This window comes from Engraulis encrasicolus, chromosome 19 (assembly GCF_034702125.1).
Source record: "Engraulis encrasicolus isolate BLACKSEA-1 chromosome 19, IST_EnEncr_1.0, whole genome shotgun sequence".
NCBI classification, from domain to species: Eukaryota; Metazoa; Chordata; class Actinopteri; order Clupeiformes; family Engraulidae; genus Engraulis; species Engraulis encrasicolus.
Genome location: NC_085875.1, coordinates 1,497,418 through 1,509,028, shown reverse-complemented (window position 1 = coordinate 1,509,028; position 11,611 = coordinate 1,497,418). Strand labels below are relative to the sequence as shown.

At 44.5% G+C, this 11,611-nt stretch overlaps 2 protein-coding genes across 2 annotated transcripts in view; both read right to left on the bottom strand.

Moving 5' to 3' along the window:
* Nucleotides 1-4,357: 4,357 nt before the first annotated feature.
* LOC134435138 (ALK tyrosine kinase receptor-like) lies at nucleotides 4,358-5,104 on the bottom strand. Its single transcript, XM_063183989.1, has one exon. It carries the CDS (start codon nucleotides 5,102-5,104, stop codon nucleotides 4,358-4,360), a length of 747 nt encoding a protein of 248 aa, XP_063040059.1.
* An 11-nt stretch (nucleotides 5,105-5,115) lies between these two features.
* The window catches only part of alk (ALK receptor tyrosine kinase), an 88,850-nt gene continuing 82,354 nt past the window's right edge, over nucleotides 5,116-11,611 (bottom strand). Inside the window, exons 19-22 of the mRNA XM_063183988.1 lie at nucleotides 10,099-10,189; nucleotides 5,696-5,998; nucleotides 5,214-5,326; nucleotides 5,116-5,131 (exon numbers count right to left, since the gene is read on the bottom strand). Of these exons, the coding sequence (XP_063040058.1) occupies nucleotides 5,116-5,131; nucleotides 5,214-5,326; nucleotides 5,696-5,998; nucleotides 10,099-10,189 (523 nt within the window). The remainder of the gene's footprint in view (nucleotides 5,132-5,213; nucleotides 5,327-5,695; nucleotides 5,999-10,098; nucleotides 10,190-11,611) is intronic.

Sequence of the window (11,611 nt, the reverse complement as noted above, 5' to 3'; positions counted from 1 at the left end):
ACAGTTGAAATGGAATCCTTCACTGGCTGCACCTGTTGTGATTGACTGAAAGACAGTTAGTATTGAGCCTTTAACAGGGGAGAAAATGAGAATGAGTTTTTTGTCTTTACAACATCGTTGTAAAAAAACTAAAAGGAGTTGGCAAGTGTCCTTTTCACAGATCGGAGTCATGCTTGTGATCTCTCTAACAGTCTTTGAATGAAGTTTATAGGTTAAAATTTTCAGGCACAAATGGACCTCCGTGTGGGACATGCGCTGATCTCTTGAAAAATGCACTTTTCGAAAGAATGGGATTCTCCATAGAGCCAGGCCTGTTTTTTTTACAAACCTGCCATTTAAAAAGTATTGGGAGTTGGGAGATGAAACTTTCACAATTTGGAGACATCCCATAGAGCTCGCTAACAACGCGTCAACTAAACTTCTAGGTGAAAGTGTTGATGTTTTATGACCGAAAAAGCCTCCTACACTCTAATCTCTAGAGTGGCGGAACCTTGGTTCATGGAGGTTCCACCACTGTTTCCAATGGGGACCCAGGCTTTCACTAAATCGCCAAAAACGGGAAAACGACAAGAGACACGGAGAAGCCTATAACGAAACGCGATCTCCAAGCCGAGCCGGTCGTTTTAGTGTTTGAACGGTGTCTCTATCTCGAAAGGCCTAGGAGGAGATCCATTTTCTATTTTTACTGTCCCTGTACAAGAGAACCAATAAACAGGACTTAGAGATTACTATAATCGGGCCTTGCTCTGCAAGAGCTCTGCTCTTGCTCCGCAAGCCCGCTTAATAAGAAGAAGAAGAAGAAGAAGAAGAAGAAGAAGAATGTTGATAATAATAATAATGACGATGATAATAATAATAAAATAATAATAATAATAATAATAATAGCAGTGGTAATACATGATTATAAAACTAATAAAAGATACAAGCAGCTTGATTTTATAGTCATTTATTCGTTTTTTTCACCAATGAGGGTCAACTTACAGGGTTTACCAGAGACATAGTACAATAGTTTTTGATTACTGTACAATTTGTACAAGGGAATCGTAGCCATGGGTTAAAATAAACGTCAAGCATAAACTCTATCATGTACGTAGTAGACCTTTGACAAAACAAGAATAAAAAAGCAAATAGCGGCATGTCCTCGCATCACCTGCAAAACAAAACGTCTTCCTCTTCAATGACCTTTTGATGACCTCCCAGTTTGCGTCACGCATCACGTAAGTCAAACACGGCTCTTTGGGGTAGTAACTTTTGAAATGTGTACGGTACATGGAGGCCACCATTCCTCCTTCTTCTTCCTCATACCTCATCCTTGATTTTAATGTGTCTGGGTGGTCGAGATCCTAATCCTCATCTACAAAACATGAACATGTGCAGCCATGTGGCAGTCTGAACCCAGAGGAGACATTACTGGCTGTGATGGGGACTGGATAAATGAACCGCAGATGCAGAAAAAGAGAAACTGTTCAAAACAAGGCGCTGCTCATCAAGGAAATGAGAGTCTGAAGGGGCGAATTGGCATTTCCTTTAATGGGGCGTCAGAGTTTCAAAAGGCCTTGTTGTTGTCGTCTCTCGATTGGTGGTTACCGCAGCAACCACCAGCTGGGATGAGGAGAATTTCAACAGATACGGAACAGGTGATTTTTTTTTTCTCTGCATTAGGTCAAAGCTTTTTAACAGACAGTTAAAAATGTATATTTATATATATCTATATATAATTATGTATAATTTATATGTATAAATAGAAAATGTGAAATTATGAAAAATATGTAAGCTCAATATCTGATATATTAAAACACGCTTAAAGGGCAACTACACAACAATGTCAAAATTAGGCTGTTGAAAAAGAGATCTTTTTTTTAAGACATTAGTACAAGTAATGGTTTGATAAAGTGTGCCTCGGAATAGAATACTTACTCAAATGCTTGCGACAGAACAACCAGGAACCAAGCAAAAGTAATAGACATCGTTTTTTTTCTTTGAATGATTTCTATGTACATATGTTGAAATTCATGAAAATGTGATTGTTTTGCTATCTGAACGTACACAAAAATACACTCTTTTTAGAAACAGGACCCCGTTTCTCGAAAGCATCGATGCTAACCAGTTAGCAACTTAGTAGGTTGCCAATGGGAAATTGCATTGCAACCAAGCTAAGTTGCTAACTTAGTTAGCCTATGACGCTAACTTAATTAGCTAACGACACTTTCGAGAAACGCACTCCAGGGCCAGCGATGGACCCTGACTCACCGACTCTCATCTCGTCCGCAAGATGCATAAACTCACCTCACTAGAATTACGTAGCTAGCTGTCACCTGCTCTGCTCTCACGCTCTCCCATTCAGCATTGCCCCTATTACGCTAGAAGTATTTTAATAAAATTTTGTATGTATTTATGATTTTAAAGTCCCGAAAAGCTTAAACAAAACAAAACGAGAAAAAGAAAAAAAATGATGGGAGAGTGGCACCATTGAATAATTTACACAGCTTCCAAACAATAAATTAACAAATGAAATAAATAAACAAGCAGGCAAGCCAATATCAACAAACACATTTCTTCTTCTTCATTGTCGTCGTCGTCTTTTTTTGTTTTTTTTTGTTTTTTTAACTTTACAGATAAAAGTGCCTCTGCAGTCTTTCCGCTTCGCAGGTTGCATCCTCGTGAGAGAGCACGAGATTTTGGTCTTTCCTGAAAATAAAAACAACGTCCTCCCGTCACGGCTCCTCTCGTGTCCCGACACCACTGCTCTCTTGGCATTCACTCGACCACGTACCTGTATGCTGCCCTACAAAGGAAAAGTGCAGTAACTATGCCATATATACATTAAAACTGAGAGAAAATACCTTCAAAACCCTGGTATTAGGTTATTGTATTTACTGCAGATAGTAATCAGTATCTTTAAAACTGTACACATTTAGACCATAAGGACTTGTCATATGATCAAGGATGTGTAATTAAGACCATTTTCAGTCTAAATGCAAGTTATGTTGTTACTGCACTTTGCCTTTGTAGAGCAGTATGCCGAAAAGGGAGGGACACAGACAGTGAGCCAGCTGTGTTCTTACGTAGACCTGAATATTTGTCGTAAAACACCAGTGACAATAAAACGTCTCTCCAGATGGCCATTCGCAATGCCCTTTGTCCCCGATCAGCGTAACAGTGTGAGCTAGATCTTTTTTTCTTTGTTTGTTTGTTTGTTTGTTTGTTTTTGTGTGGGGGGGAAGAGAAAAGAGACAAGACGTAGTTGTAAGCAAAAGGGAGTAGAAGAAGTCACAACACCCCCACCCGGCTTCAAACCCGGGTCTCTAGGGTTACCAAGCGGTGAACTTTGACCTCCTCATCTCCATAGGATAGGAACCAGGCTCATTGGTACAGCAGGTCGAGTAATACACCCACAACCCCAGTGATGGTGCGCTCCATCACTACTGTCGCCTGGTCTGGAGGAACCAAAGCAAAAATCCAAAGGAATGAACATTTGAGCCAAACTCAAACACAGCCACCACTGTAGTTTGTTGTTCACTCACCATAGTGGCTTGGCAACCCCAAGCTGGTAGGCTGGTGACAAGACTCACCTCTGCTTGTAGTAGGCCATGGGCTAGGGTCAAGGGTGTAGGGTGTAGGGCGAAGGTTGAAGGGCGAAGGGAATAAGTTGAAGGGTGTAGGGAATAGGTTGTGGGGCGAAGGGAGAAGGGTGTGGGGAATAGGGAAATAGGGTGTAGGGCAAAGGGTGTAGGTTGAAGGGTGTAGGCCATGGGCTAGGGTCAAGAAAATAAGTTGAAGGGTGTAGGGAATAGGGAGTCGTGTGTAGGGTGTAGGGAATAGGGAGTCGTGTGTAGGGTGTGGGGAATAGGGAGTAGGTTGAAGGGTGTAGGGTGTAGGGAATAAGTTGAAGGGCGTAGGTAGTAGGGCGTAGGGAGTCGTGTGTAGGGAGTAGGGTGTAGGGATTAGAGTTTAGGGAGTAGGGTGTCTTAGGGAGAGTTGAACAGAGAAAGGAAACATGGCTAGTCCTCTTATCTTGGCAAAACAGTGCAGTGCAGGGGGCACAGTGCTGGAACACGATGACAACGATGACAACAGGGTCTGTGATACAGGGGGCAGGGGATGGGGTGTGTGTCAGGCTTGTACGAAATTCCGAATTGGATGAATTTGAATTTAAAGCAATGCCATAATACGAACACTAGGTGGTGTCATTACCTTGCATTTCTTTTCATTTAATCTAGACCACCCATTGAGAATACATACAACACCATCACCTAGTGTTCGTATTATGGCATTATTTTTAATTCAAATTCATTCAATTCGGAATTTCCTACAAGCCTGGTGCGTGTGTGTGTGTGATGTGACAGTAGGCATGTGGTTAAAGTACGGTGGCGTTGTGGCCCTCCATCGTCGGCAGCCTGGGGTCCACCTGCACCACCGTTCCCTTGGTAACCAGGAGCGGGCGGCTCTCCTCTCCTCCCAGGTTGCCGGGGCGATTGACACCGACACCGACACCAAGGGGTCTCTGAGGAGCGCCGCCGCCTGCCGGAGGAGGAGGAGGAGTCGGAACCTGCTGCTGAGGCTGTTGGGGCTGGAGCTGGGGCGGCGCCAGGGGGGGCATGCTCATGCTCATGGACATGGACATGGGGGGCCCCATGTTGGGGGGGCCACCGGCGTCCATCAGGGGCAACCCTTGCTCCTGGTACCCGTAGCCGATGTTTCCGCACGGGAAGCGGCGCAGTCTGTACAGGGGCACCGGCGGCAGCAGAGCGGCCGAATCCAGCAGCAGGGGATTCTGGGAGGACGAGGATGATGATGGGATGCCGATGCCAGAGACGCCGGCGGAGGAGGAGGGAGGTGGCGGCGGAGGCAGGAGGGGGCGAGGACACAGTCCCCCCATACCTCCTCCTCCTTGATGCTGCTGCTGCTGATGCTGCTGCTGCTGATGGTGTAGCTGCATCTGATGCTGCTGGTGCTGATGCTGCAGCTGGAACTGATGAATCTGCTGCTGCTTGTGCTGCTGCTGCTGCTGATGGAGAGCGCGCTGCTCCGCCAGTGTCCTGCCTCCTCCTCCTCCTCCAGGTCCTCCTGTGTGCTCCTGCCCCTCCCCAGGGATTCGTCCCATGTTGACCTGCCTCAGCTGCTGCTGCTGCTGCTGTCGTTTCTGCTGCTGCTGCTGCTGCTGTCGTTTCTGCTGCTGCTGCTGCTGCTGCTGTTGCTGTTGCTGTAGGAACCAGGAACCGTAGGTGGGGTTCCACAGGTTGGTGGGCTTCCCCCCGCCACCGCCGCCGCTGTTGCCGCCGGTGACACCGACGCCGCCGTGGCCGTCCTTCTCGCCCGAGTGCGCCTGCGTGAACGCCAGGTTGACGTGTCCCCCGTCCGCGGAGGCGGTGGCCGTGGACGTGGACGACGGCATCACGTTGCCCGGGGTGACGCAGGATGAGGAGGACGACGACGTTGCCAACGAGGATGACGAGGAGGTCAGCGTGGGGATGTTGTTGGAGGTGGAGGAGGAGGAGGAGGAGAGGGAGATGTGGGATAGTGGAGGAGGAGGGAGGTGGGGTTTGGTGTGGGGCTGCTGGGGCTGCGGTTGCTGTGGCGTAGGGGCCTGGGAGGTGGCCACCATCTGCTGTGGCGTAGGCTTGGCAGGATCGGAGGTGGAGGTGGTGATGGTGTTGGAGGTGGTGGTGGTGGAGGGAGGTTGGTGGAGGTGAGCGTTGGGATGGTGCTGGTGGTGGGGGTGGAGGTGGTGGCCGGGCATTAACAGGGGGTCCTCCATCCCCATCATCTTGCCTCCTCCTCCACCTCCTCCTCGCAGCAGCAGGGGCTCCTCACAGATGGTGAGGGGCGTCTCGGCGCCCTCTGGTGTGCCCTGCGCGGCGGTGCGGGCGCTGGTGTTGCTGGTGCTGGTGGTGTTGGTGGTGGCCGTGGGGTCGTCAGGGTTCAGGGCTACACGCTCCTCTTCCTCCGCTATGGGGCCGTACTCCACGGCCAGAGGGGCCGTTACCACCTCGGGGTCCTGCAAAGCAAGGCGAGGCAAGAGAAGGTAAGTAGGGTTTTAAGTTAGTAAGTATTACCGTAGAAATACACCTACCGCGACAAGAGCGAGGCGAGTGACGGAAGTAATTGACTTTGTATTGAGTCGCGCGACAAAAGCGATTCTGGAGACTACACCGCATTCCACATTATTATGCAAATGACATTTTTCGCAGTTTCCCCAAATAATCAACACAAATGCTTTTGAGGTGATGACATTCTAACGCACCAGACATAAAACCCCATTGAAAATGAATGGGATGCTATGTCTGGTGAGTTAGAATGTCATCACCTCCAAAGCACCTACACGTGGCATGGAAATTTACGGGTATATTGAAGAGTGAAGTGTGGGTCACCAGACCAAACAAACAAAAACAGCTGAGAGCAAAGCATCAAGGATATCTAGGCTTCCATAACTCCCATGCAATGCCCTGCCATTGACTTCAATGTTAAACGCAGCATTCCAGTTACAGCTTATGACCAAGTTTTGAACATCGAAATGTAATTTAGAAGGTACCAAATGCCAACTGTTTTGATCTAAATGGGAAAAAAGAAAGAAATTTGTATTACAACACTACAAAACTGTTTTGCGTAATAATTTGGAACAGAGCATTTTGGGCATTTTAAGTTTTTTGTTATTTAAAAAAATACCGTTATCATTGGAAGGTTCATTCAAAAACTTTTGAATTGTACTCTAATCGCCGATTACTTGAAAATTATGACGACTGTCATTTCTATTGATTATTTAGGAAAACGGCAAAAAATGTCATTTGCGTAATAATGTGAAATGCGGTGTAGAGCGATTTGCGCGACGAGCGTGACAGTTTGAAGTTGAAATCCTTTCAACTTTCTATGACGCGGTTCGGCGACAAACCGCGACAGCCAATGATTGTATAGAGGTCAGTGACGACAGCCAATGGGAATGCTTGAATGCCTTGCCTTCTGCCTGTACGGACATATTCTAGTCTCTTTAATCGCTCGTATCGCTTGCTGCTGCACTCTGTCGCTTGAATCGCATCGCGCCTGGTCTATTCGCGCGGTGAGCCTGATAAACCAGCCTAAATGTGAGATTGGATGTATAATTTAGTCTGGCCCCAATGAATAGTACATCCGAAAATTGTTGATGAGAACAACCTGTTGTCTTTCAAACCGTGCCTGTGCCCACAGGCCGGCGCTCTGACCAATCAGTGCTATCTTTCTCGTTGATGTGCTTTCCCAACGTTGCAAGCTTCGTCGTCACTCCCGTCACGCCGTCAAACCCCACCTGCTTTGATTCAAAACAAATCTCTGCGTTGTGATTGGTTTCCCAGATTCTTGGCAAGCCTGGTAGACCACTCCAACGATGTGAGGCTGGACCACTCGCAGCCAAAAATGTGGCCGTCCAGCGGGTGGCGCTGGTTTACTAGGCTAAGTAAGTGTGCCAATTATAATCCCACAGTGGGGAGATCCATGTGTTGAAGCAGTATCACACATACAGTACAACGTGTACAAAATAGACAACTAATATCCAAACACAGAACCAGATAGTTAAAAAGTATGTAAGGGAGATAAATACGCCACCTCAGGGTCCTGCAAAGCAAGGCGAGGCGAGTAGGTTTTGTTGTTGTTTTATTGGCGCTTGCTACGCGGACAATATATAGCATATATGCCAAATGCAATGGGCATCCACTACTAGGGATGGGCATACGGTGAAAATTTCTTCGTCGATCGTCGGGAGAATTAATGATTAATAATCGGTTAACCATTAACATTTTTATATTAAATATATTAAAAACAGCACACATTTAGGCCCACCATGCCCTATACTCTTGTATAACAAAAATACATCAAAAACATCATGTTTTTCTTTGAGGATTTGTTTTTTATTAACAACACAAGTGTCAAGTGATTAACAAGAAAAGTTAAACCTGAAATGTGCAAACGAGGGAGGCTTCAAGTTGCGAGCCAACAACGAAGGCACATAACGGTGCAGACATCGAGGCGAGGCTATGTTGAGATGAATCACCGCCGTCTTTTACAAGGCTTGGATGCGCGGTGTGATAGCCTAAATCATGGACGTTGTCGATTAACTGTATTTGTATCTCACATTGCAGTAATTACAGTACACCCTGTCATTTTCTAACCGAAAGTAGAATGAGGTTAGCCAACATTTCCAGGCAAAGAAAACATAATTTCTAGAGCCAAATAGATCGAAATTTACCTCAAAATAGCAAAGCAATTTCGTTACAAACAATATCCAACACAAAATGATCACTTGCAGACATATATTGTCCAAGGCTCAAGTGTGAAAAGATATTAATTGCGGGAGAGATGAAGTCCGGTGGCTTTACGGCAGAAAACACTTGAAAAAACTGGCTGCAACTAACCAGGAAGTAGAGTTGCGCTTAAGGCGCAGTACCGCGGGAAAGTCCACTAGGTGGCGGTATTCACCATAGGATTTACGTGAGAGAAACTAAACTCAGGCATGGAATTAAATGGAAGGCAGAACAACCTACATTCAAGTTATTGTTTTGTTTTTGTTTAACGGTTCGTCGGCGAAAATTAATTTCTTCGACTAAATGTTTAATGATCAATCATCGGTTAATCGGTTAATTATGCCCATCCCTATCCACTACACAGATGAAGTAGCCTGATTATCATCGACTTTAAAATCTCTTTTCAATTACCATTTCCAAAACGGCATTTCCCTAACGTCCTCCCTTGATTTGCTAATGATTGTTTGCTTCCCAACAAAGTGGACAAAGTGGGAAGGGTTCCCGATTTTGCGGGAGCTCAGAAAGTACTTGCATTGCTCTTGACCTGATTATTTGCATTGCTGTTGACCTGACTGGTAGTAACGCTGAAGCTGTTGCGTCACCAGGAGGGCATGGCCTGGCTACAGGAGAAGAGCTTATGAAACAAGTTCAAGAACAACATAAATGTCACTCTGTCACAACTACAATACATTTGGTAACATTCTATGTGACGCTGCATATGTCATGTGTCATAACAGTGTCGTAACACAGTCATGGACGTGTCATTAACATTATATCCAAGTCATTAAGATTTATGACTTTTGGCCTTAAAGGGATATGCCACTATTTTGGGGCTTAATACAGTTAAAATCGTTGGCTGGGGTTTATAATGGTGGTAAAGTGTCTTATTTTTCATGTAAGCCGTTGCCTTGCTTTAAGACAAGTTAAAAGAGGGAATATGTCGCTAAGCTAGTGAAAGTCAATGTATCCATGTAGCATGCTACAATGCTACACGGATGCATTGACTTTCACTAGCTTAGCGACATATTCCCTCTTTTAACTTGTCTTAAAGCAAGACAACGCTTAACATGAAAATTAAGACACTTTACCACCTTTATAAACCCCAGCCAACGATTTTAACTGTATTAAGCCCCAAAATAGTGGCATACCCCTTTAAGTGACATTCGGTTATGGTAAAGACAGCCCTAACAGTGTCAACTTTTCATGACCATAAAATGTTGGCATGACATTGACATTATGTTTATGATTCGCTCGTGACAGTGTCATAATGGTGTGAAAACAGTGTCATGACACTCATATCATGCATATGACGCTGGCGTTAAGTAAAGTGTAGCCTTAAGTTTTAAATACGATGACTTCTGTTGTTCTGTTGTTCTGTATGTGTAGTACAATTATGGGTTACACTACCTGACGTCGGCATCACACATGACATATCAGTGTCATAATAGTGAAAAACAGAGTGTCATGACACAGTCATGAAGGAGTCATAAACATGATGTCAAGGTAATAAACTTTGACACTGTTAGGGCTGTCATTACCACAATCACTTCATGAGTCATAGTCATCAAATGTTTGACAGTGACATAATGTTTATGACATTGTGTTATGACACTGTTATGACACTGTAATGTCATACATATGACGCCGCGTCAAGTAAAGTGTAACCCGATCATGACCGAATGTCACTTAATGTGTCGTTGTCATAAAATGTTTGACAGTGACATAATGTTTATGACACATGCATGTTATGACACTGTTATGTCACTGTAATGTCATACATATGACGCCACCGTCAAGTAAAGTGCTACCCTATCACGAGTCCCATTACCTGCAGGCAGAAGTCGATTCTCTCCAGGATGGTGCGGAAATTTGGCCGATCTTCAGGTTGGTGCTGCCAACACTGGGTCATTATCCGGTACCTGAGAGAAGAACAAATAAACACACGTAAGCAGGTAATCGGAGTGCTTCTGGATCTTCACCTTTTTCCATTGCTGCTCATCAGTGTAGGGGCTCTCAAACTTGGTCCAGGTAGACAAATGCTGAGGCACTCAAGGTTGCAATTTTTTACTTTTTAAATATGTTTTTTATTTGGCTACAATGCCAGGCATTGTATAAAAAAAGTTTTAAAAAAAATGCAACCTTGAGTGCCTCAGCATTTGTGTGTTTATTTGGTCCAGGCAGACAAATGCTGAGGCACTCAAGGTTGCACTTTTTTACTTTTTAAATATTTTTTTTATTTGGCCACAATGCCAGGCATTGTATAAAAAAGTAAAAAAAATGCAACCTTGAGTGCCTCAGCATTTGTCTGCCTGGACCAAATAACACACGTTTGTAAAATTTCACACACAAAATTGCACACACTGTAGCAGACTGTTAGTGCAGCCAGGGAAGTGTTGGAGAATGCAGTGGAGTGGGGACTTTTGGAGGCAGAAACACATCAGCAATAAAGTTTTATAGGGAGAATATAAGGTAGAGTGGGAGAGGGTAGTCTTTTCTACTACATCTGAGTCAGAGGTGTCAAAAGGATATGTAAAAAAAAACCCACAGTTTCCCTCCAACACAGGTGACTTATCTGAGTAAAAAGTAGACCTGTGTACTTGGCTTATGATCAGCTGACTCTACGCTGGTTGGGCGAATGTTTTTCAATAACAATGCCAGTCTGTTTACCACATTAGATACAATGGAGTTAATGGTGTAACAGCAATGCAATATCATGTGCAGCTGTAGTGTTGTACTTTAACCATGAATTCATCTTTACTTTTAGTTTTTACAACTCTGATCTGAGGGCAGTAAATAACATTGAGCAACTACAGTCTCTAAGACATTAATATACATGAAAAATCTCTTCTCGAGTTCCCATAAACACCCAGTACAACTGTGGTCCAGCGTAGTTTGTGCGTACACACAGTATGCCTTCATCGAATCTTTATACAGTTGTGCTCATATGTTTACATACCCCAGCAGAATAAACGCTTTCTTTGCGATTTCTCACAAAATATGAAGGATTACACAAAACCTTTTTTTTCACTCATGGCTAGTGACTGGCTTAAGATATTTATTAGCAATATTCTGTGTTTACTCTTTCAAAAGCATGATCACAACCCAAACTACCCAAATGACCCTGTTCAAAAGTTTACATACCCTAGTTTCTGATGCTGAATATGGCCCTGTTTAACATCAGGGACCGCTCTAAATTGTTTGTGGTAGTTGTGGATAAGGCTCTTAATGTTCTCAGATGACAAAACAGCACATTCTTCCTGGCAGAATGGTTGTTTCCTATAATATCTTTGGGTGTCTTGCTGGAACCTCACATTTGAGGTTTCCCCTGAGTGGCTCAATGA